Source organism: Blastocystis hominis (genome assembly GCF_000151665.1).
Source record: "Blastocystis hominis, Singapore isolate B (sub-type 7) whole genome shotgun sequence assembly, scaffold_15".
Classification (NCBI taxonomy): Eukaryota; class Bigyra; order Opalinata; family Blastocystidae; genus Blastocystis; species Blastocystis hominis.
Window position 1 is genome coordinate 5978 of NW_013171822.1, and position 18986 is coordinate 24963.

General features: G+C 43.5%; 13 protein-coding genes; 9 read left to right on the forward strand and 4 right to left on the reverse strand.

The window, feature by feature from the left end:
• Positions 1–221: 221 nt before the first annotated feature.
• On the forward strand, positions 222–1435 carry GSBLH_T00001922001 (uncharacterized protein; the record flags this gene model as incomplete). XM_013040409.1 has 1 exon in its annotated part: positions 222–1435. One exon carries the CDS (start codon positions 222–224, stop codon positions 1413–1415), a length of 1194 nt encoding a protein of 397 aa, XP_012895863.1. The 3' UTR covers positions 1416–1435.
• A 299-nt stretch (positions 1436–1734) lies between these two features.
• Positions 1735–2700, forward strand: GSBLH_T00001923001 (uncharacterized protein; the record flags this gene model as incomplete). XM_013040410.1 has 4 exons in its annotated part: positions 1735–2070; positions 2104–2352; positions 2385–2486; positions 2516–2700. 4 exons carry the CDS (start codon positions 1735–1737, stop codon positions 2627–2629), a joined length of 801 nt encoding a protein of 266 aa, XP_012895864.1. The 3' UTR covers positions 2630–2700.
• Positions 2701–2725: 25 nt separating this feature from the next.
• On the reverse strand, positions 2726–6043 carry GSBLH_T00001924001 (uncharacterized protein; the record flags this gene model as incomplete). XM_013040411.1 has 5 exons in its annotated part: positions 2726–3535; positions 5096–5370; positions 5400–5457; positions 5487–5850; positions 5882–6043. The coding sequence occupies 5 exons, from the start codon at positions 6041–6043 to the stop codon at positions 2751–2753; spliced, it is 1644 nt and encodes a 547-aa protein (XP_012895865.1). The 3' UTR covers positions 2726–2750.
• A 579-nt stretch (positions 6044–6622) lies between these two features.
• GSBLH_T00001925001 (uncharacterized protein) lies at positions 6623–7686 on the forward strand (the record flags this gene model as incomplete). Its single annotated transcript, XM_013040412.1, has 4 exons — positions 6623–6661; positions 6692–6808; positions 6843–7447; positions 7476–7686. 4 exons carry the CDS (start codon positions 6623–6625, stop codon positions 7684–7686), a joined length of 972 nt encoding a protein of 323 aa, XP_012895866.1.
• A 220-nt stretch (positions 7687–7906) lies between these two features.
• Positions 7907–8562, forward strand: GSBLH_T00006352001 (uncharacterized protein; the record flags this gene model as incomplete). The annotated part of the gene is made up of 5 exons (XM_013040413.1): positions 7907–7939; positions 7971–8112; positions 8143–8319; positions 8348–8466; positions 8500–8562. 5 exons carry the CDS (start codon positions 7907–7909, stop codon positions 8560–8562), a joined length of 534 nt encoding a protein of 177 aa, XP_012895867.1.
• A 961-nt stretch (positions 8563–9523) lies between these two features.
• On the reverse strand, positions 9524–10502 carry GSBLH_T00001926001 (uncharacterized protein; the record flags this gene model as incomplete). The annotated part of the gene is made up of 5 exons (XM_013040414.1): positions 9524–9965; positions 10000–10172; positions 10203–10290; positions 10322–10449; positions 10482–10502. 5 exons carry the CDS (start codon positions 10500–10502, stop codon positions 9524–9526), a joined length of 852 nt encoding a protein of 283 aa, XP_012895868.1.
• A 172-nt stretch (positions 10503–10674) lies between these two features.
• Positions 10675–11661, forward strand: GSBLH_T00006353001 (uncharacterized protein; the record flags this gene model as incomplete). The annotated part of the gene is made up of 1 exon (XM_013040415.1): positions 10675–11661. The coding sequence occupies one exon, from the start codon at positions 10675–10677 to the stop codon at positions 11659–11661; it is 987 nt and encodes a 328-aa protein (XP_012895869.1).
• Positions 11662–11779: 118 nt separating this feature from the next.
• GSBLH_T00001927001 (uncharacterized protein) lies at positions 11780–12145 on the forward strand. XM_013040416.1 has 4 exons: positions 11780–11863; positions 11898–11969; positions 12005–12073; positions 12107–12145. Exons 1-4 carry the CDS (start codon positions 11857–11859, stop codon positions 12127–12129), a joined length of 171 nt encoding a protein of 56 aa, XP_012895870.1. The 5' UTR covers positions 11780–11856; the 3' UTR covers positions 12130–12145.
• Positions 12146–12451: 306 nt separating this feature from the next.
• On the reverse strand, positions 12452–13574 carry GSBLH_T00001928001 (uncharacterized protein; the record flags this gene model as incomplete). The annotated part of the gene is made up of 6 exons (XM_013040417.1): positions 12452–12546; positions 12577–12667; positions 12701–13081; positions 13112–13330; positions 13363–13426; positions 13459–13574. The coding sequence occupies 6 exons, from the start codon at positions 13572–13574 to the stop codon at positions 12452–12454; spliced, it is 966 nt and encodes a 321-aa protein (XP_012895871.1).
• Positions 13575–13670: 96 nt separating this feature from the next.
• On the forward strand, positions 13671–14790 carry GSBLH_T00001929001 (uncharacterized protein; the record flags this gene model as incomplete). Its single annotated transcript, XM_013040418.1, has 7 exons — positions 13671–13783; positions 13817–13907; positions 13940–14046; positions 14075–14242; positions 14275–14347; positions 14376–14503; positions 14538–14790. 7 exons carry the CDS (start codon positions 13671–13673, stop codon positions 14788–14790), a joined length of 933 nt encoding a protein of 310 aa, XP_012895872.1.
• Positions 14791–16447: 1657 nt separating this feature from the next.
• Positions 16448–16995, forward strand: GSBLH_T00001930001 (uncharacterized protein). XM_013040419.1 has 4 exons: positions 16448–16475; positions 16509–16549; positions 16581–16663; positions 16700–16995. The coding sequence occupies exons 1-4, from the start codon at positions 16465–16467 to the stop codon at positions 16925–16927; spliced, it is 363 nt and encodes a 120-aa protein (XP_012895873.1). The 5' UTR covers positions 16448–16464; the 3' UTR covers positions 16928–16995.
• A 25-nt stretch (positions 16996–17020) lies between these two features.
• GSBLH_T00001931001 (uncharacterized protein) lies at positions 17021–17859 on the reverse strand. XM_013040420.1 has 2 exons: positions 17597–17859; positions 17021–17564 (listed from the first exon to the last, which is right to left on the reverse strand). Exons 1-2 carry the CDS (start codon positions 17661–17663, stop codon positions 17047–17049), a joined length of 585 nt encoding a protein of 194 aa, XP_012895874.1. The 5' UTR covers positions 17664–17859; the 3' UTR covers positions 17021–17046.
• A 243-nt stretch (positions 17860–18102) lies between these two features.
• On the forward strand, positions 18103–18707 carry GSBLH_T00001932001 (uncharacterized protein; the record flags this gene model as incomplete). XM_013040421.1 has 3 exons in its annotated part: positions 18103–18240; positions 18271–18363; positions 18395–18707. 3 exons carry the CDS (start codon positions 18103–18105, stop codon positions 18491–18493), a joined length of 330 nt encoding a protein of 109 aa, XP_012895875.1. The 3' UTR covers positions 18494–18707.
• Positions 18708–18986: the final 279 nt, after the last annotated feature.

The following is an 18986-nucleotide window of genomic DNA, read 5'->3' on the forward strand; positions in this document are numbered from 1 at the left end:
TTATTTGGTAGAAAATGGATTTTCGCGCATCTATCGCCTTTTCCCTACTACTACCCTAAAGGCAGAACGCATTCTACAAAATGAATTTCAGATAACCTTTGTAATTACGGAGATAGATCCGTAAAAATGTGATAACCACGGCAGAATATAAGTCTATTCTGCGTGCTGCGACCTGCGTCATCAATCTAAGTAGAAATAATACCATAAAAAATTTGTAAGCTATGAAATTTGTGAGTATCGCCTTACTTGTTTTGGCTCTTGCTGCTGCTGATAACTGGGCCGTGCTTGTTGCCGGTTCTGATGGTTTCTGGAACTACAGACACCAGGCTGATGTTGCCCACGCGTATCAGATCATGAGACGCGGAGGAATTCCTGCTGATCACATTGTGACGATGATGTACAACGATGTTGCTTCTTCTTCTTTCAATCCTTTCCCTGGTGAGCTTTACAACCACCCTGGTGACGAATCTCCTGATGTGTACAAGGGAGTGGTCGTTGATTACGAGGGAGAGGATGTGACCCCTGAGAACTTCATGAAGGTGCTGCTTGGAGACGAGTCCACTGGAAAGAAGGTCCTGAAGACCAACGAGAACGATAACATTTTCATGTTCTTCTCTGACCACGGTGGCCCGAACGTGCTTTGCTTCCCTAACGGAGATCTGTCTAAGGATGACTTCCAGGCTACTCTGAAGAAGATGCACGAGCAGAAGAAGTACAAGCACTTCGTGCTGTACATTGAGGCTTGCTACTCTGGTTCCATGGGTGTTGGTTTCCCTGAAGATTTGGGCATCAGCATTGTCACCGCTGCCAACGACTCTGAGTCCAGCTGGGGCTGGTACTGTGGAGAAGAGGCCGTTGTGAAGGGAAAGGACATTGGTAGCTGCCTTGGTGATGAGTTCTCCGTGTTCTGGATGGAGGATACTGACAAGGGCGAGCAGAGAACCGAGACTCTGAACGAGCAGTGGAAGCGCATTCACGACGGTGTGACCAAGAGCCACGCTTCTCGCTACGGAGATGTCTCCTTCGAGAGCGATCTGATTGGTGAGTATGTGGGCTACCCCGAGGAGAAGTTCAACTACGACCACCAGAGCTCTGTTGCCTGGGATTCTCGTGATGCCAAGTTCCTCTTCCTTCTGTACAAGTATCAGCACACTACTGGAAGCGAGAAGGCGAAGTGGGAGAAGCTCTATCTTGAGGAGATGAGCCTTCGTCAGCAGATTGATCGCTACATCAACTCGTTTGCTAAGGAGAGCAAGCTCTACTCTGCTAGAGTTAGCGGTGAGATCAATATGGAGTGCTACATGGCTGGTATTGAGCAGATGGTGGCTATCTTCGGTCACAATGATTACCAGTACAAGTACTACAACGTGCTGGCTAACATGTGCGTTGAGAACCCTCGTGCTTTCCATCATTAAAAAGATATGAGCATTGAGTGTATATGTTTGTTATAAAACAATATTTCACTTCATTTCTTTTTTAAGTTACGAGATAATATGGAGTTCTAATTTGTTACTCTTTACTATATACTATAGGGCTAGTTTACGAAGGTCGATATCCAAGAATACACTTGAGGACGATGTTCTTCGAACAAGCACCTTGAGACAAAGCGACATTGAAAAGGAGGTATTCTCGCCTGTGGATAAAGCAGACGATGGTTGAAACAGCTTTACCTACTAAATTATAGAAGATGCGACTAAATTGCGCACCACGATTAACCAGAGTGATACAGACAATATGAGCATATTGAGAGCGTCGAAAGTGCTCGCAAATGTCAACTTGGCAGATAGTCAGGCCGTAATTGTTACGGAAAAGGAGCCTGAAACAAATGTGTCCGATGTAGAGCTTTTGGCCAGGGAATATTCTCCGTTTGTTGTTGATTGCTTGTTTGAATGTAGAGTCTATCTTATAAAGTGTCTTCCTCCTTACGAGACTATAAAGCGGACGGACGACTCCATGTTACTTCCTCCACTTGAACGTGGTTCAAAGCCTTTTACACTTGTGTTAGATCTTGATGAAACCCTCGTCCATTGTTCATTGGAATATATGGAGAATTGTCACTATTGTTATCATGTAGCTGTTGCTGGAATCAACGTTAGTTCCTAGATTATTGTAGATGGAGTGAAACATGCTGTGTTTGCTCGTGTCCGTCCATACGCAAACCAGTTTCTAGAGTATTGCTCCCGGTTTTGTGAAATCGTGGTCTTCACAGCATCGAAACAGGAGTATGCGGATCGTATGCTGGACTTTTTGGATCCGGAGAAGAAATTCATCAAGCATCGCCTGTTCCGCGAAAGTTGTACCAAAATAGGGAAGGTCTACGTGAAAGATTTAAATCGTTTGGGTCGAGATTTGGTAGAAAGGAGGGGGGATTTGTTGATTTTTAGAGACGAACTGTGATTATCGATAACTCGATCGTGTCCTTTGGATATCATTTAGATAATGGAATTCCGATTTGCTCATGGTTTGACAACTGGAAGGATCAAGAAGTGGGGTTTCTAGTAGGAATCGAGTGTAGCTATACAACGCGGCTCGCATCATGTACTCTTTACAAGCAGTGCAAGACGTTCGTCCCTATATTACTAATATGTTTAGACTCCGTGAAACCATCGATTGCTTCATTTGTGAATGAATAAGTGAATGAATGAATGAATAAATGAATAAGTGAATGAATAAATGAATGAATAAAACCTATACACCACACCCTCTTTGTTCCAACAAACAACTCACTCGTTGTGCATAAGTAAAACAGTTTATAGACGACCTCCCGATCCAGCCATGGGAGCCACAGTCTCCTCCACCTTCACGCCCTCTTCCTCCTTCTTCACGACATCGGCGTGCTGCTCCATCAGCTTCACCGTATCGATCTTGGGCGACTTGATCATCTTCACCTTGCGGATCAGCGTGTTCTCCAGAGGATAGATCTTGTTGCACTCCTTCTGAATGCGAGCACCGATCGACTCCATGTACAGCTTCGGAACCAGCGTCGCAAGATCGCACTTCGACACCTCGTCCGTGATGATCTCCACCATCTTCGCACGAATGCGGTGGATCTGAGAGGCCTGCGCGTAGCAAGTCTTCTTGTTCTGGTTGTCCTGCTTGCGGGTGAACGCGATGCAGAACAGACGCAGCTTGTAACCGTCGGTGGTAGACACCTCCACGTTGCACTCGATCAGAGTCTTCCACTTCTTGATCAGAGAACCCAGCTTGTCGCGGGTGATGTCCATTCCGTAGAAGAGGGTGATGCACTTATCTCCCTGCACGTCCTCCACTCGCAGCTTGATCTTGCGGTAACCCTGCTCCTCGTTCTTGCTCAGATCACCCAGATTGGCCTCGAAAATACGTCCCTTCAGACCCTCCGAAGCGATTTTCAATCCCGAAGTACGAGACACCAGCGTCTTGCAAACATCACGCACCAGGAACTGGTTCGGGGCACGCACGTCGTACCACTCCTTCTTAGCCATGGTATCAATCACCTTCTTTCCCTTTCCTTTCTTACTGACTTTCTTCTGAGACTTGCCTAGAAATCGGTTAGTCACTCACTTTCACTATAATGAATTATTCAATGAATAGTATCGAGTCCTGTTCAACACAATACCATACCGATAGCCATGATATGCACAACAAATATGTATATAAGTTACCAGAAACAATTTGGATACAGAACACATAAAAGACCCCTAAATACTACTATTACTTTCTAGTTCTTTTCCTATATTGGGACACTATATGTTTTATTAGTTTGCTCAATCGTGGTATTGAGGATCGGTTCAATATTGCTAGAATAGAATAAGCATTCACTAGTGGTGATATGAATTGAAGTATTCTGATTTTGTAGAGATTACTCCGTTATCAGATTAAAGTGTTTTGAATCGATAGCGTTAGCCACTCGTTTTTTTCTTATCACAGTTGATAGCCAGTAGTATTGCCATTAATGAATTGTGTGAGTTGATTGTATTTATTAACCTCTAGTTCCATATAAATACGTTTTAGCGCCCATGGTATACGGTAAATCGATATTTTTACTGAGTAGGTAGATCACTGTGACCTTGCGTTCCGATTACTTGTTCGTAGATATGGGTGCGATCTTTGTTTTACCCAAATGTTTCATTCTAGCATTCTATCTTCAAAGAGAGAATACTTCCAAACCCATTTTGCAACTTGCAAAGAAGACACACCTTTGGTTGTTCAGGTAACTATTCTTTTACTAAAAATAAATTGATAACATCTATAGTTGTGTGGGAACCATCCCAAAGAACTTGTGGAAGCAAGTCGTTTAGCTTTGCCCTACTGCAAGAATATCGATTTAAATCTTGGTTGTCCTCAGGGAATCGCTCGAAAGGGTCAGTACGGTGCTTTTCTTTTGTCAAATTATGATCAAATCGAAAAGATTGTGTGTGAATTTCGAATGGAGAAGATTCCCTATTCTGTAAAGATTCGCCTTCTTCCAGACATTTCATCCACTCTTCGTCTATGTGAACTGCTTCAAAGAGAGGGAGTATCGTTTATCACAGTCCATGGCCGACTCAAAGAAGAAAAGCGTGAGTTTACAGGTCCATGTAATTGGGATGCGATTCGCCAGATTGTATCCAATAGCAGTGTTCCCATTATTGCAAATGGCGGTATTGACTGCTTGGAAAGCGCTCAACGATGTATCCAAGAGACAGGCGTTTCTGCAGTAATGAGTGGAGAGGCTCTGCTAGAGAATCCCACGTTGTTTTCTCCTAACCCAAAAGAGCTCACAGTGCGAGAAGTCTGTGAGGAATACTTGGATTTGGAGGAACAGTACCCTTCCTTGCAAAAAGAAATCCGGAAGCACTTGTTTAAACTACTACATCGCGGACTTTCAGTCGATGTAGAATCGCGAAGCCAGCTCGCCAATCTCCGACTCATCACAAAGCAAGACAAGGATCGTGCCCGTGAACTAATCGCCCATGTCGAGAGTGTAATGAAAGAGAAAGAAGGAGAATGGCTCATCCAAAACGCTACGCTTCGAAGTGATTCTTGGTATCGACGTCATCGTCGTTCATCATCATCATCATCATCATCATCATCATCTTCTTCTTCTTCTTCTTCTTCTTCTTCCACTTTTTGTAACAAACACAAAAGCCAGCATTGCAATAATACTGCGTGCCGTTTGTCCAGTGCATATCCACCAACCATTCACGCTTCAAATTCTCTCCAGCGATATACGTATCGAACGAAAACGGATTCTCTTGGATTCGCAGCACACGCGCTCCTTTTCGAATATGACTCGGGATTCCGTAACCTCCATACCCCGATTTTCTCCCATACGCCATATACAATCCGCGATAATCCACCGAGAAATCGTTTGGATGGTCATGCCCCACAAACAACGCCACCACATTCCCTCTTCCATATCTCTCTCCCATCACCCTTACTTTTCAAGAAACGCATCGACGATTCCCGTATTGACTCCCGAGCAGCTCGTCACCTGCACTTTATGTCCCGTCGTGTTGTAATTCTACGCCTCACCTCGCTCATTTCACTCTTTACGTTCCATCCGTCCATGAATTCCTGCGGAGGGATGTGGAAAAAAGCCATCGCTGGAACGCGGCCTCCCTGCTCGACTTCCAGTTCATCGGATCGCCGCTTGTACCACTCCACTACGTCTCGTTCTATGCAGCCGAACATGTCCATGCGCTCGCCGTTGCATCCACGGTTGCCAGAGTCGAAGAACCAGAGGTTCATTGCCACTTTTGAGGCGTTTGTTGAGCTGAATACTGGAATTACATAGTTCGTGGAGTTGTGCGGACCTTCCGGACCTAACTCGGTGAGGCTGAGGGGGTTCGTCTGGTCCAAACGGACAATCTGCTCGCGACTCAGGTCTGCCTATCGATCGAAACAATTTAAATCAACTCACCTCCACATCGTGGTTTCCCAGAGTGTATGCGTAAGGAATCTTATTCTCGGTAACAACCTTTGTAAACACCTTCCATTGCCGCTCGAACCAGCCTTGTGTTCCATCCCAATTGTACCCAGTCACCATATCTCCAGTAAATGCCACAAAGTCAGGGCGCTCCATTCCAATAACAGCACGAAGACAATACTGAGTCAAGAGTGTGTCTCTCAAATCATCATCAAAGTGAGAATCGGTAATCTATTCCCTTATTTCGATCTCATACCATTACTTGCATAATCGTAAACTCCCCATTCTGATTGAAGCGAAGAATTGGGCGAGATTGCTTAATAGGCTGAGAAACAGCGAATGCGAAACAGACAATAAATAATAGTACATCGAAAAGTAAAAAACTCATAATGAGATAAGTTGTTGAAGGTTTTTCTTTGAGACGTGGGTGCTCTAGTAGCTGAATATCCATCTCCCTCATGACTTCAATTCGGTAGAAGATTCACAATAATGAGATAAATATGTAAATACTATTGGAATTCCATAAATGAAGTGATTCCTTTTTCTCAATGAGCACCGGTTTGACACGTTGTTTATCACAGACAATCAACTTGATGACGAGAAATAAAGCAGTATTCATTGTGGGAACGACAGGTGGAAGAGAGTGGACCGAAGTGAAGATTAGGCGTTGGAAAAACAAAGCTATCGATCCAATTAGCGCATCGGTTTAATGGAGAAATCATCAACGCTGATGCAATGCAAATGTATCGAGGATTAAATGTTGCCACTGCAAAAGTGATTCTACGATTGATGCTTCATACATAGGCAACCGAGGAAGAGAGAGAAGGCGTTCCTCACCATTTACTGGATTTCGTGGATCCTCGAAAAGAGATCTCGATTCACGAATTTAATAAACTCGCAATGGATAAGATATCCTTTCTTGTTTGATTTGTACACTTGACAGCACATTTCGGAGCTTAATGCAAGTGGAAAATTACCTATTGTTGTCGGTGGAACGCATTACTATATTCAATCTTTGATTTGGAATTCCTTGTTAGATGTGAATGTAAACTATTCTGAAGAGGACCACGACAATCTCGAGGCTCTTTCAACGGAGGAACTCTACAAGAAGTTGCTCGAAGTGGACCCTGATCAACCCCACCATCCAAATCAACGTAAACGGATCCTTTCGGATCTCCGTCTCTATCAGGAGACTGGGGTTGCCCCCTCCGTGTTACGAAAGCAGCAAAACGCGAAGCGTGACAACGAAGAGCAGCTTGACAACGTGGTGATTTGGCTCTCTTGCAATGAAAAAACGTTGAATGATCGTCTCGATCACCGCGTCGATAAAATGGTGGAAGCCGGCCTTCTAGAAGAAAACCTCAATTTTATAAAGCAGTTTTTGAACGAAAGCAACCCAGACCGGGGCGTATGGCAAGCGATCGGCCTGAAAGAATTCATGCCGCTGTGCTGGGACGCCGAACACCACTTCAATGGCCGTTTGGAACTCAGTCAGCACGACGAGGACGTGAAGAACGCGCTGGACCGCGTGAAGAAAGACACACAGCAGTACGCAAAGAGGTATCGATCGAAGTCGCTTCGAACGTAGACAAATCACTTGGATTCGAAATCGGCTGCTGAGTCGAGTCAAACATTTGATTCAAGTGGACACGAGCCAGCTGGATCGATGGGAGGATGTTGTGCAGAGACCCGTCGAGAACGTCGTGGAACACTTGCTGGATGGAACTCTGCCCGATGTGAAGGTGAACCATGCGTTTTGGGAGCAGCAATCTGCATCGTTGGAGGCGGAGGAGGGTTGAAGAGTAGACGAAACAAAAAGTTCGAGTGCGATGTGTGTGGAAAAGTGATCATCGGAGAAGAACAGTGGGACCAACATCTGAAGGGGAGAGTCCACAAGAGGCACGTCGAGGGGCTGAAGCGAAAGAAGCAGGCAGAGAAGTATTTTGAGGAGAAAAGAAGGAAAGAAAGTGAAAAATAGTCTTAATTTGTTTAGTTTGTTGTATATTTCTTTATTTTCAAATGGACTATATAAAAGATAAAGTGAAGAATCTTGTAGGAGGAGTGTGAAATGGTTGAAAACTAGAAAGAACGGATATCCGAGATGTATACACAAATTGGGGCAAAAGCAGAGGAGTTTGACCTATTGCTGAGTCAAATAAAGGAAATAAGAGAGGAATATACGACTCTAGCTGCATTACCCTTCTTTTCCGAATATCTGAATGTTTGTAAGTATGAATGACATATCTATAATACAGATACAACCACAACTCAATACATTGACATTGAATCGAAAAGGTCCTTGATAAACGATGCATCCTCTATTCAGGAAATGAGCACTTATATAGAAAATTTAAAATCGGACGTGGAAAATGCCAACGAAATAATTCAGTCGCTGCTCCCTCTTCGTGTGAGTCTCGAACAATCGACTCTTCGTAGTTTATGGAATTCAATTGTCAATAGACGTTCCTGAGATTCAAAGTCGCTTAGAACAGTTGGAGTCTCGGATGAGTCTCATAGAATTAAAGGTAACGCAATTTCATGAAGAAACGTGCGCTTTAGTGTCAAACTATGCGGACTTGGTAAGTGTTCAAAGAAGTGTGCGTTAGCTTTAGATAACTCGAATCAATGAATTAATATTAAATTCCAAAACATCTTTGAGTGTTTGTATCCAATAAGCAGTTTCTTAATTCTCAATCTTTTTTTCCACATTCCGAACCTATTCACACATATTTGTGTATTTTCCACATTCTTCGCAACTTTCTGCGACTCGTGGGAACTTTAACAAAATAGCAAAAAGAAAAATATCGGATGCGAGGTTCGAACTCGCGACCTCTCGCGTGTGAAGCGAGCGTGATAGCCACTACACCAACCCGACTCTTGCATAGGTTCTCAGAATGCTCTATTTCTTGACCCTTCTCTATAATGACCTTGGTGAAATGCAGCTAAACACTCTCTATTCCTTCCACTTCATTGCTTCAACAAACAAGCTACATTGACATTGGTTGTAGGGACGAAGATTCCTTGATGGACGCAACCTCGACCTTTCCTCTGGCACTGGGCTGCAATTCAACCTCAGGGAGTACATACGATTCCGACTCCTCGGTAGCTACCTGCACATGGTATGCGTAGGCCAGAGACCTTTCATTTGGAGCCCACAGATACTAAAGATGACCAGATTCACTTACAAATACCATAATAATACACACGATAAAGAGTTGGAGGAGAGTCCACACTCCATAGCTGAAGAACCAAGTCCATTTCCACATCTGCTCCAAAACCCCATTGTAGACCAAATAGCAGAAGAAAATATTATACACAGTGCAGAGAACGATCGCCACAATGAATAGACCTCGCAGACGGATGAAGACCTCCAGCTTGGAAGTCTGTTTCATTGCTTCGAGCTCGCGAATAGTTCCAAGCAACGAATGCAGAATGAAGTAATACACGCTGGCGTCCAACAAGGAGATAACCGCGATCTGGAACGACGAAGACTCCGTCGCGGACGAAAACGCGTTGGACAAGCCGTCCCAGAGAGAAACCCCGAAGTACACCAGTCCCAGAAACAGAATGGAAAGCGTGTCCGATCCCAACGTGGCTCGCGTGACGCCCAGCCTACGTCCCAGTCCTCTCGCGAGCCTACCCCAGCACCAACGCCAGCGCGATGCAGCGAGACAGAGCGCGCGTGAACGCCGAAGTGATGAGGGAGAGAACGGTGACGGACTGGCTGTACACTCCGTTCTCATTGAAGAGCGACAGGCTCCAGACCTGCCCGATGCAGTCGGCGATGAGAGTGATCAGCACTACGAAGATCAGCAGATGCACGCTCATCAGCTCTTTGCGGTAGGAGCAGCAGCGATAGATCCAGATGCAGAGCAACACGGAGAAGAAAACAGCCATGACTTTCATGAACGGAAGCAGACCGAACGTGGAACCGGGAAGATGGCCATAGGAACTCATCGCAGTGATATGGCCGGAGATGTGAGTATTGTGGACGGAGGGATCGCAGACACCCAGGATCACGAAATAAGTGTTATCTTTAGGGACAGGGAATAGGAGGCGAGCTTGCTGCTTTTCTCCCCTAGGAGGTATGGAAAGAGTCATATTCAAAATACGTAAAGACAAATCGCTTGTAGAAGAGATCTTTGCTCGGTTCTTGATTAATAATAAACTTGTTTGGATTGGAACACCGCTTATTTTCGTATGCCTTGGAATCACAGCATATAATCTGCTTTCCGTCTTCCATATAGCCGATGGAATTATACTTTTCAACTGACGCAATTAACATCTACTAGTAACGAGAAAGTGACACACAAACTTCCATTTCCGCGAAAGAATCCGTTTCTGAAATCTTTGACTGCATATCAATGTCAATTTCGATGTAGGCATTATTGCTCTTCTTCAATCTGTGAATAAATAGGAGAAACAGTTAATTACAGAGAAAGGGGAGAAGTATGATTTGCGATTACATACAAACTTTGTTCAATCAGAGTAGCATTTCCAATATCAAAAGGCTTTATAGGAATTATAACAGACAGAACAAAATGGGGAAGTAAGGTGACTATCTACCCAGTCAAAATGCCCTATTAACCCTTACAAAAAAGAAAAGGTAATTCATCACAAAATGAAAACAAGAATGACAGTTGTTATGCTATTCCCGCGGTATATTGTTACTCCTTCAGAAACTGATTCTCAAATAGAAGTGCGCAATAAGTACATTTCAGAAATGAAAAGAATCGAATGTATCAACAATCAAAAAATCTTTTACAGGGAAGCAAGAACGATTTATAATGGGCGACAGGGTAACGGAAAGTGAAGAAGAGACATCTTATAGTTATTCTTCGAATGAGGAAGAAGATTTGACTGAACTCTGTGCCTTTGTGAAATATAATAAAGAATATAAGAGAGAAGGGCCCGCACTGATTTATATTCCAGACAATTACATTTTGACAGAGTATAAAGATGGAAAGTGCGAGAAGGGATATATGTTGCATGGAGATAATGGCCTGAGTGAATTAAAATACGAAAATAATAAAATCACGAGCCGAACTGTCATTGAAGCCACACCTGGAAAACTTCATGATCCGACAGGCACTTATGAGTTTAATGGCTTTATTCAAAACGATTCCCCCATGGGATTCGGTATTTGCAAAGACATTGCCTCAAATCAGGTTATTTACCAAGGATACATGATTGGTTGGGAAAGGAGTATTGATGGAGTCAGTAAGAAGGATAACAAGAAGGTATTTAGTGGAAGTTGGTGTGCGAATAAACGGTGTGGGTATGGGATTGAGTACGACGAAAATGAGATGATTTCACGAGAGGGATACTGGTTTAATGACGAGTTTATCCAGTCCAATCTCTTTCTCGCCAACCCACTGAACTTATCGATGAGCAAATGGAAGGTGAACACTTCTTTGTGTTCGGAAGTATTAAATTTCTCGGGATTTCAGAAGGTGGAGGAGATTACTTTCAATAGTCGGAATTTCGAAACTACAGGCATTGTAAACATTACTGGCCTACAAAACCTCAAGAAAATCGAATTCGAAGCGAATGGCTTCTCCATGTTTGGCTACGCAAATCCCAAACGAAGTTTTTGTATTTCGGATTGTCCCTTGCTGGAGAGTATTCTTATTGGAAAGTATTGCTTCACGGACTTCACTCATTTTGAACTGAGCAAGCTGGATTCTCTTGAAGTTTTAAAAATTGGATCCATCGATTTCGATTCTTTTAACTTTTACGAGGCATCATTCAGCATTCAAAGTAGTTCTTGCTAGTCGATTGTAAGTAGACCTTCCAAAGCTTCGCATTCTTTACCTGGGAACTAACTCTTTCATTTATTCCGAGCACACTGTCTTCAAGAGTATTTTATTTGCTTTCAATCCTATCACATAGATTTGCCATCCTTGGAAGAGATTATCCTCGGAGAGTATGCTCTTCAAGGTCCGAATAGTGATGAATGTTCGCTCGAGATGTGCAGTACAGTCAGTGAATCGTTGTTTAGTGTGTGTAGATCTCCCTGTATTGAAAAGCTTGTCGTCTCCAGGCCACAGTTTTTGGAATGTGAAGACCGCATCTCTCAAAGGTTAGACGACTATACCATTTATTTAATGTGCTTAGATCTTCCTCATGAATGTGATATTCATCTTCCGGTTTCCTTCCGTCATCGTTTGAATATCGAATATTCAAGTATGTCTAGTTGGAATGGAGAGTGAAACTTAGATGTGGCCTTTCGACTTACTTAATATATAATCGGTATTCGTAGTATTTGTTCTATACATTCGTTCAATGGGGTAAGAATAGTGGCATCGTGTCTCTATTAACTAATTCTATCTATCATCCATTCAATACACAAGCAATCTAACCATAAAACGTGATTATGTTAATTCATTCAATCGGTCATTCATCCAATCATTCAATAGATAGTTCATTCATTCAATCATTCAATCGATAGTTCATTCATACATTCATTCAATCATCCATTCGATTCATTCGATTCATTCAACAAACACTCATTCATTTCTCATTCAGTCATTAACTCATTGAAAGCAATACATTTGCTCCATCTTACAGCTTCGTCAGCAGAATCGACTCCAGCTTTCTCGTATCTGCAGCAAAGCGGCGGATTCCATCACTCAGCAAATCAGTAGCCATCGTATCCTCTATGCCTCACACCGCCTCTCCTTCTCTACCATTCAGCATCCAGCGGAACGTGCTCTCATCCACCTCGAAGTACTCCTGATCCGAAGGACAGTTCTCCGCAGACAGAGGCTCATAAGGCAGCTACTTCTCACTTCTCTCCCCAAACCTCTCTACCTCCTCCTGCGACTCGCTGAGCTCCTGCAGCAACTTGGGAGCGATGGTGAGCTTATCGCAACCAGCCACGCCCAAGATTTCTTCCACCGAACGGAACGAAGCACCCATCACCACCGTCTTGATTCCGTTCTTTTTATAGTACGCGTAGATCTGGCGCACACTCTTCACACCGGGATCTTCCAGGGCGGGATAAGGCTCCTTGCGGCCCTCCTTCTTCATGTACCAGTCGCGAATGCGACCCACGAAGGGACTGATCAGCGTGGCCTTCACCTGAGCGGCAGCAACAGCCTGGCAGAAGGAGAACAGCAGAGTGAGGTTGCAGTGAATTCCTTCGGCTTCCAACACACGAGCAGCTTCAATACCCTCCCAGGTGGTAGCAAGCTATGCGTTAACACACTCAATCGCCCATACCTTAATCAAGATACGATCCTTGCTGATTCCTTCCTCCTCGTACATCTTAATTAACGTGCGAGCCTTAGCAATCATCTTCTGAGTATCGAAGCTGAGGCGAGCATCCACTTCGGTCGAAACGAGACCAGGGACAATTTCAAGAATTGCCTTTCCAAAGAGAACACTCAGCTTGTCAATAAGAACTTCCATCAGCAGCTTCTTATCCTCACCAGCATGCTCCTACTCATTAGGGTGATCTATTCGACTCTTACTCTAGCGTATTTGATGGCAGCATCCACGATGTGAGAATACTCAGGCTTGGTGGCAGCGGCAAGACTACAAGGTCATCAGCTCAAAAAGGAAATTACATAAGACTGGGATTGGTGGTAGCATCCACAGGCTTATAAGCGCGAATAGACTCAAAGTCTCCAGTATCGGCGACAACTTTAGTAAAAGCAGAAATTTTATCAAGGCGAGAAGACATTCTTAGTTTTTTTTGGGTAAGAGATCGAATAGTGGTTTTGCAATCAATTGAGATCAAAACCCCGTTCAATCTTCTCCTTTCTCTAGATTATCCAAAATGGAAGATATTTTTGACAACATTTTAAATTCGAAAGAATCTACCGATCGCAAACGAAAAACCGAGGATTTGGTGGATTCGGAAGATACCAAACGAACTCACGTAAATGAGGAGTAATCTATGTGCATTGAGATGAATACGTGTAGAGATGAGGATATTGACTTCGATGACATTGATCTGGATGAAATCACTCCCGAAGAGATTGAGAAAATGCTTCAAGAGGCAGATAAGATTGAGGTACATTCTTTGATTGCGTCGTTAACGACAAGACAACCCGCCTCGATATTAGTGGAATTAAACAAATAATTTTGGAACTAGAAAAGATCATTAACGAAAACCAAAAGATGAGAATGAAATATGCGACTGATCCTTTGAAGTTGGTATTTCCGAGATTTTGAATGTAGATTTGAGGACAGCGAATATGCCCTTCACGAGCAAATTAAAAAGTGCAGTGTTTTTGCCACAGAATCAAAGGTGTATCCAACTTTGGTGAAACTGGACTTTATCGGCACTCTATCTTATCTGCTCGTCCACGATAACATCGTGATATCTACAGACGTCATCAAACTGCTGTATTCTTTTCTCTCTTCCTATTTCCTCCAAGAGACGACCTAACAGACGACGAAACCATCCTAATGGACACAACAGGTGAGGCCGTGAGTCTGATCGACACAGTGGTAGTTGTTGCTCTCTCCTGTTCCCTAGATCTCCAAAAACCTTCCCCAAGTGCTTGTCAGCAATCTCTCGCGTCTTCAGGACGATTCTTCCATCCACGAAGAAGGATTCGATGCTACTCTCAACGTCCTCGACCATCTCATCGAAATTCATCCAGAGTTCTTTCCCCTCTTCTCTCCTCTTAATTCTTAGCGTGCTTGAAACGCTCTGGACGACCGATCTTCTCAAGGTGCTTCTCCACCAACTCGAGAAATCGACAGCTTCGGATCTTTCTCTCCACTGTTCCGAGCTGCTGTTCTCTCTGATTTCGTATAAAGACAAGGTGGACTCGATCGCCTCGAAGCCCGTTTTATCTCCTTCTCTCATTGAAAGCGTAGGATTGGATCGAGTCGTTCGTCGTTTTGCTGTCGCAGTGGCGATCGCACGACCCCGAATCGCTGAATGAAAGCGAGATTCTCGAGAATCTTTTCAACATTCTCTGCCTTCTTTTGGTGGTTCCACGACCGCTTTCTAATCGTTTAGCAGTCGCCTCCGGTTCGTCCCATTCTTCGCGAAAAGGAAATCTTAGCGTTGCTGCTGATTCCGATTCGAAAACATTACTATGCGCGCGTTCCAGCGTTTAAAGTATCGGAAAAGGAGAATGCTGTTTGATATAGGCGATCGATTATCTGCTTGGATTCGGCGAACCGGGAGACGCCGAGGCGTTTATCGAAAAGAAAGGATTGAAATACGTGTTTCCTGCCCTCCTGGGAAAAGTAGCGCGATTCGGAATGGAGCCAATGAATAGAATAATGGCAATGCGTTGAAGAAATGGAGCCCGTCGGATAAACTCGATTTCGAGAATCATGTTTTGGGAATCATTAACAGCTTGCTCAAACTCGATCATGTTCGAACCCTTCTCACGATTTGGCCTCACACTCTAGGACTCGATTTCCTTCAAACGAGTGATGAAGAAATTCCATGATGACCAGTATGAACGATGTGATTGCATTCTCGAAATCGGGTCTCGCTTCTTGAAACAAGTAATGTCTTGAAATCGAAATTGAAGGCCAGAATGAAAAGTTGGAGCAATTGATCGCAAGCCATGCGTTGGACGTTTCTCCAGAGGAGCAGGAGGAAGTAGAATTGGGAAGACGATAGGATGTAGGGAATAACGATGGAGGAGAAAATTGCCGAAAAGAAAATCGAGCTGGGTCTTCATGTATTCGATGTGAGAGTGAGGAATCAATTTGAGCTGTAGACCGTTCTGTCGATTTTGAAGGTTCTGATTCAAGATGAGCCCTGTAACTGGCATATTCAACGAAAGATATATGAGCAGGGATGGAAATTCCCAATTGAGTTTTGTTTTGTTTGTTCACATACAGCACTTGGAGAGGCAAATTGAATAAGAGCAATCATACCATCTAAAACCCCAAACTGCCAAAGATCGAATTCCACTTTTTTCCACTTTATGCAAACAGCTTTCTGGAAATAAAGGGTATGAATCGAACCTAAAGTACCAGAAACACAAAAAGCAATAGAAATCAAATGAATGAATTGAAAGAAACAAGGCTACTCATGATAGCGTATCGATATTGTGAAATCTGTATATCTCTCTGATCAATGCAAACAATGAGACAAAAATTGGAGCTAGCTGTTTGGATATTAGCGATAGTTTCGAAAAAAGCTTTAATGTATTATGCTGGCACAATGATACATTATGACTGCTGACCCAAAGGTGAAAAAGCAGTGGGTATCCAAAATTAGATACCCTGGCTCAATGACCGTGTACGGCTCAGAATAGAACATCAAGGGCAAAATAACATAAAGATAAGGGAGCTCGTCTTATTCTCTGGATCTATTTAGGAGTTTAAAAGAAAAAAGAGAAAAACGGAATTCTTTACTATGCACCACTTTCTCATGCTAAAGGGATATGGTTCCATCTCTCGAATCGCCAAAGGATAAAAAAAACATCAAGAAGAAAACAAAGTGATTTAAAACGAATACGGACACAACACAATTAAAGGTGCCCTAAAGGATTCGAAAAGACCCATTATTATAAATATAGTTGATTTAATTGGAACAAGATCTTCCAAAAAGAATTGTTCCTTGGACTACGGCTTAACTTTTCGAACAAATCATGCTACCAAAGTAATTCACGCACGGTTACAAGATTATGTATAGGAAAAAAAAGAACAGCATTGTTAGAGTTTTAGAAAACAAGGGTGATCTTGGTATCTTTCTCTCAGTGAATAGGCAAGTGGACAGAAAGCGAACACAAGGAATTTCTGAAGGGACTATCTCTCTATGGAAAAAACTGGAAGCGAATACACCAACTTGTAAGTCCTCATCGTCACGCAGGTGACTAGGTATAGGTACCATCTCGAACCCTCCTACAGATCCGTACCCATGCACAGAAATATCTTTCCAAAAAGGAGAGACTAAGTAAAGAGCAGGGTGTCAAGCAGGAAGAAGCTCCGAAACAAGAACCTTCCTCGCCATCTCCCAAATCTGAAGAAAACAAGGATAAATCAGAGGATGCACTGTCTGTTTGCAATGACAGTGACGATCTACTGATCCCCCAACCGATTTTACTTGATTAGAGACTGCATGAACAGCACTCTCGTTTTAGCTAGCTACTTTGCATCCTTCTATGAAGTGTACTTGCATGCCAGTGTTTGTTTCACAAACAAAACTCTCCAAACTCGCTACAACCCAGCAATTAGTTCTTCTTCTCTCTCATCTCCTTCTCCTCGATGATGCTGAGCTTCACTCCGTTGCCCTTAGGCAGAGACACCATGGGCTGGTTGCCCTCGCCGATGATGAACACGTTGCTCAGACGGGTGGCGAACTCGTGACCCGCCGCATCGCGAACGTGCACAATATCGAAGGATCCGAAGTGTCTGTCACGATGGACGATCACTCCCACACGACCAATGTTGTGTCCCTTCGTGATGAAGCACAGGTTGCCCACCTCGAACTTCACATGGCCGATCACCTTGTTCGTCTTCAGATCCACCTTCACGGTGTCGTTCACCTTCACGGTGGGGTCAGGGAAGCGGATCGTGCGAGCATCGTGAGTCACGATGAACGGGATCTTCTTGCTCGACAGCTGGCGCTTCACAACCTTGCACAGCTTGTACTGAGCCTCGTTCTCGTCGATGCGGTGAAGGACGAAGCGGCCCTTCACGTCGTACAACAGACGGAAACGGTCGGAAGAACCCTCCAGAGTCACCACATCTGAAACTAAGATTCGATTCTTTGCTAATTACCCATGAAACCGGCGGGGAAGGTAGAGTCCGTGCGGATCTTGCCGTCCACCTTGACCAGACGCTGCATGCAGATCATCTTGACCTCGTGATTGGTCAGAGCGTACTTCAGACGGTTGCGGATGATCAACAGCAGAGGAAGGCACTCTCTCTGCTTGTGGGGACCACAGCTAGGCTTAGGAGCCCACACTCCTCCCATCTTGTTAAGCATCCAGTGCTTGGGTGCGTTTAAACGCTTCAAATGCTTCTTAGGACCGCGAGTCTACAATTCGTGTTAATCAAACGAGTTCAAACCGAAGCTCACGCTCACAGACTGCACTCCCCTTGAGTGTATTTACCTACCATTTTGGAGAGCTAATTCAATTAAGAATTAAGAATTGAGAAAAGAACCACAAAATATAGACATGGAATAGCCACTTGTAATTTACCCCCACAATAGGAGTTTCATAATCGGATTCTTTGTATTTTCCAGCTATCTACACTCTAGTTATTCGGATTTCTGTTCGGCGATGATTCAGTTCTTTGTGATCTTCAATAAATTAGGACAAACACGATTTGCTCACTACTTCACTTTCCAAAACGCGAAAGAAAGAGCTACTCTTGAAGGAGAAGTGACGAGAATGTATATGGGAAGAAGAGATGACCAGGTATTTGTGTCGCTAAGATGTGATCGGTAGTGCAACGTATTCGAGCATAGAAGCTACCGATGCGTGTATAAACAAGTAGGAAATCTGATTTACTTGCTCGCTACTGATTTGGAAGAAAAAGAAGTAAGAGAATCGATTTTGTGAAACGGTATAGAATGTGCTTTCACTCCTTTCATTTATCGACGCCTTTGTTGAGACCTTGGAGTTGTATTTCACCAAACTGGTATGTACAGAATTTGAGATTGACATATAGACGGAGTTAGACATATCCATAACAGATCAATATAGATATCCTTAACCATAGGTGATGATGAATCTAGAAAAGGTACATTATATTATGGATGAAATGGTAATGAATGGGACTGTGTATGAGACAAACAAGAACACTATTATTCATCAGTTGGCGTTGATGAAGATCAACCCCGTGAAGGATAAGGAGAAGTAAAGAATGATGTGTACAATAGAATTGCTTGTTTGTTTGAAATAACTCAGAACAGTTTTTTCATGAGACAAGAAACTTTCTGGCTAGCTACTATTTGCTTACTACCATCGATTCTACTTGCTTTCAACATTCCCAATGTGTCGGTACAGGTAATCTATGAACTTGACGAGTAGATGGTCTCCACTTTAGTAATTGCATTTACACTGTCAATAGGTACATATTTCATTGCTCATACAATGATTCCTGTGTTTATGCCTTTGACGGAAAAGGGCACATGTCTTACTGGCCGTAAACTGGGAAAGAA

Excerpts from the sequence above, each read along its gene's own strand:
- GSBLH_T00001927001 (XM_013040416.1), top strand. Across the intron at positions 11,970-12,004 it reads GAAGACCGCATCTCTCAAAG|ATCTTCCTCATGAATGTGAT; the intron begins GTTAGACGACTA and ends TAATGTGCTTAG. Across the intron at positions 12,074-12,106 it reads TTTGAATATCGAATATTCAA|ATGTGGCCTTTCGACTTACT; the intron begins GTATGTCTAGTT and ends AGTGAAACTTAG.
- GSBLH_T00001930001 (XM_013040419.1), top strand. Across the intron at positions 16,550-16,580 it reads TAGAGTTTTAGAAAACAAGG|GCAAGTGGACAGAAAGCGAA; the intron begins GTGATCTTGGTA and ends CTCAGTGAATAG. Across the intron at positions 16,664-16,699 it reads GGAAGCGAATACACCAACTT|GTACCATCTCGAACCCTCCT; the intron begins GTAAGTCCTCAT and ends GACTAGGTATAG.
- GSBLH_T00001931001 (XM_013040420.1), bottom strand. The coding sequence starts at position 17,663 with ATGCAGCGTCTGGTCAAGGTGGACGGCAAGATCCGCACGGACTCTACC. Across the intron at positions 17,565-17,596 it reads CTTCCCCGCCGGTTTCATGG|ATGTGGTGACTCTGGAGGGT; the intron begins GTAATTAGCAAA and ends TCTTAGTTTCAG.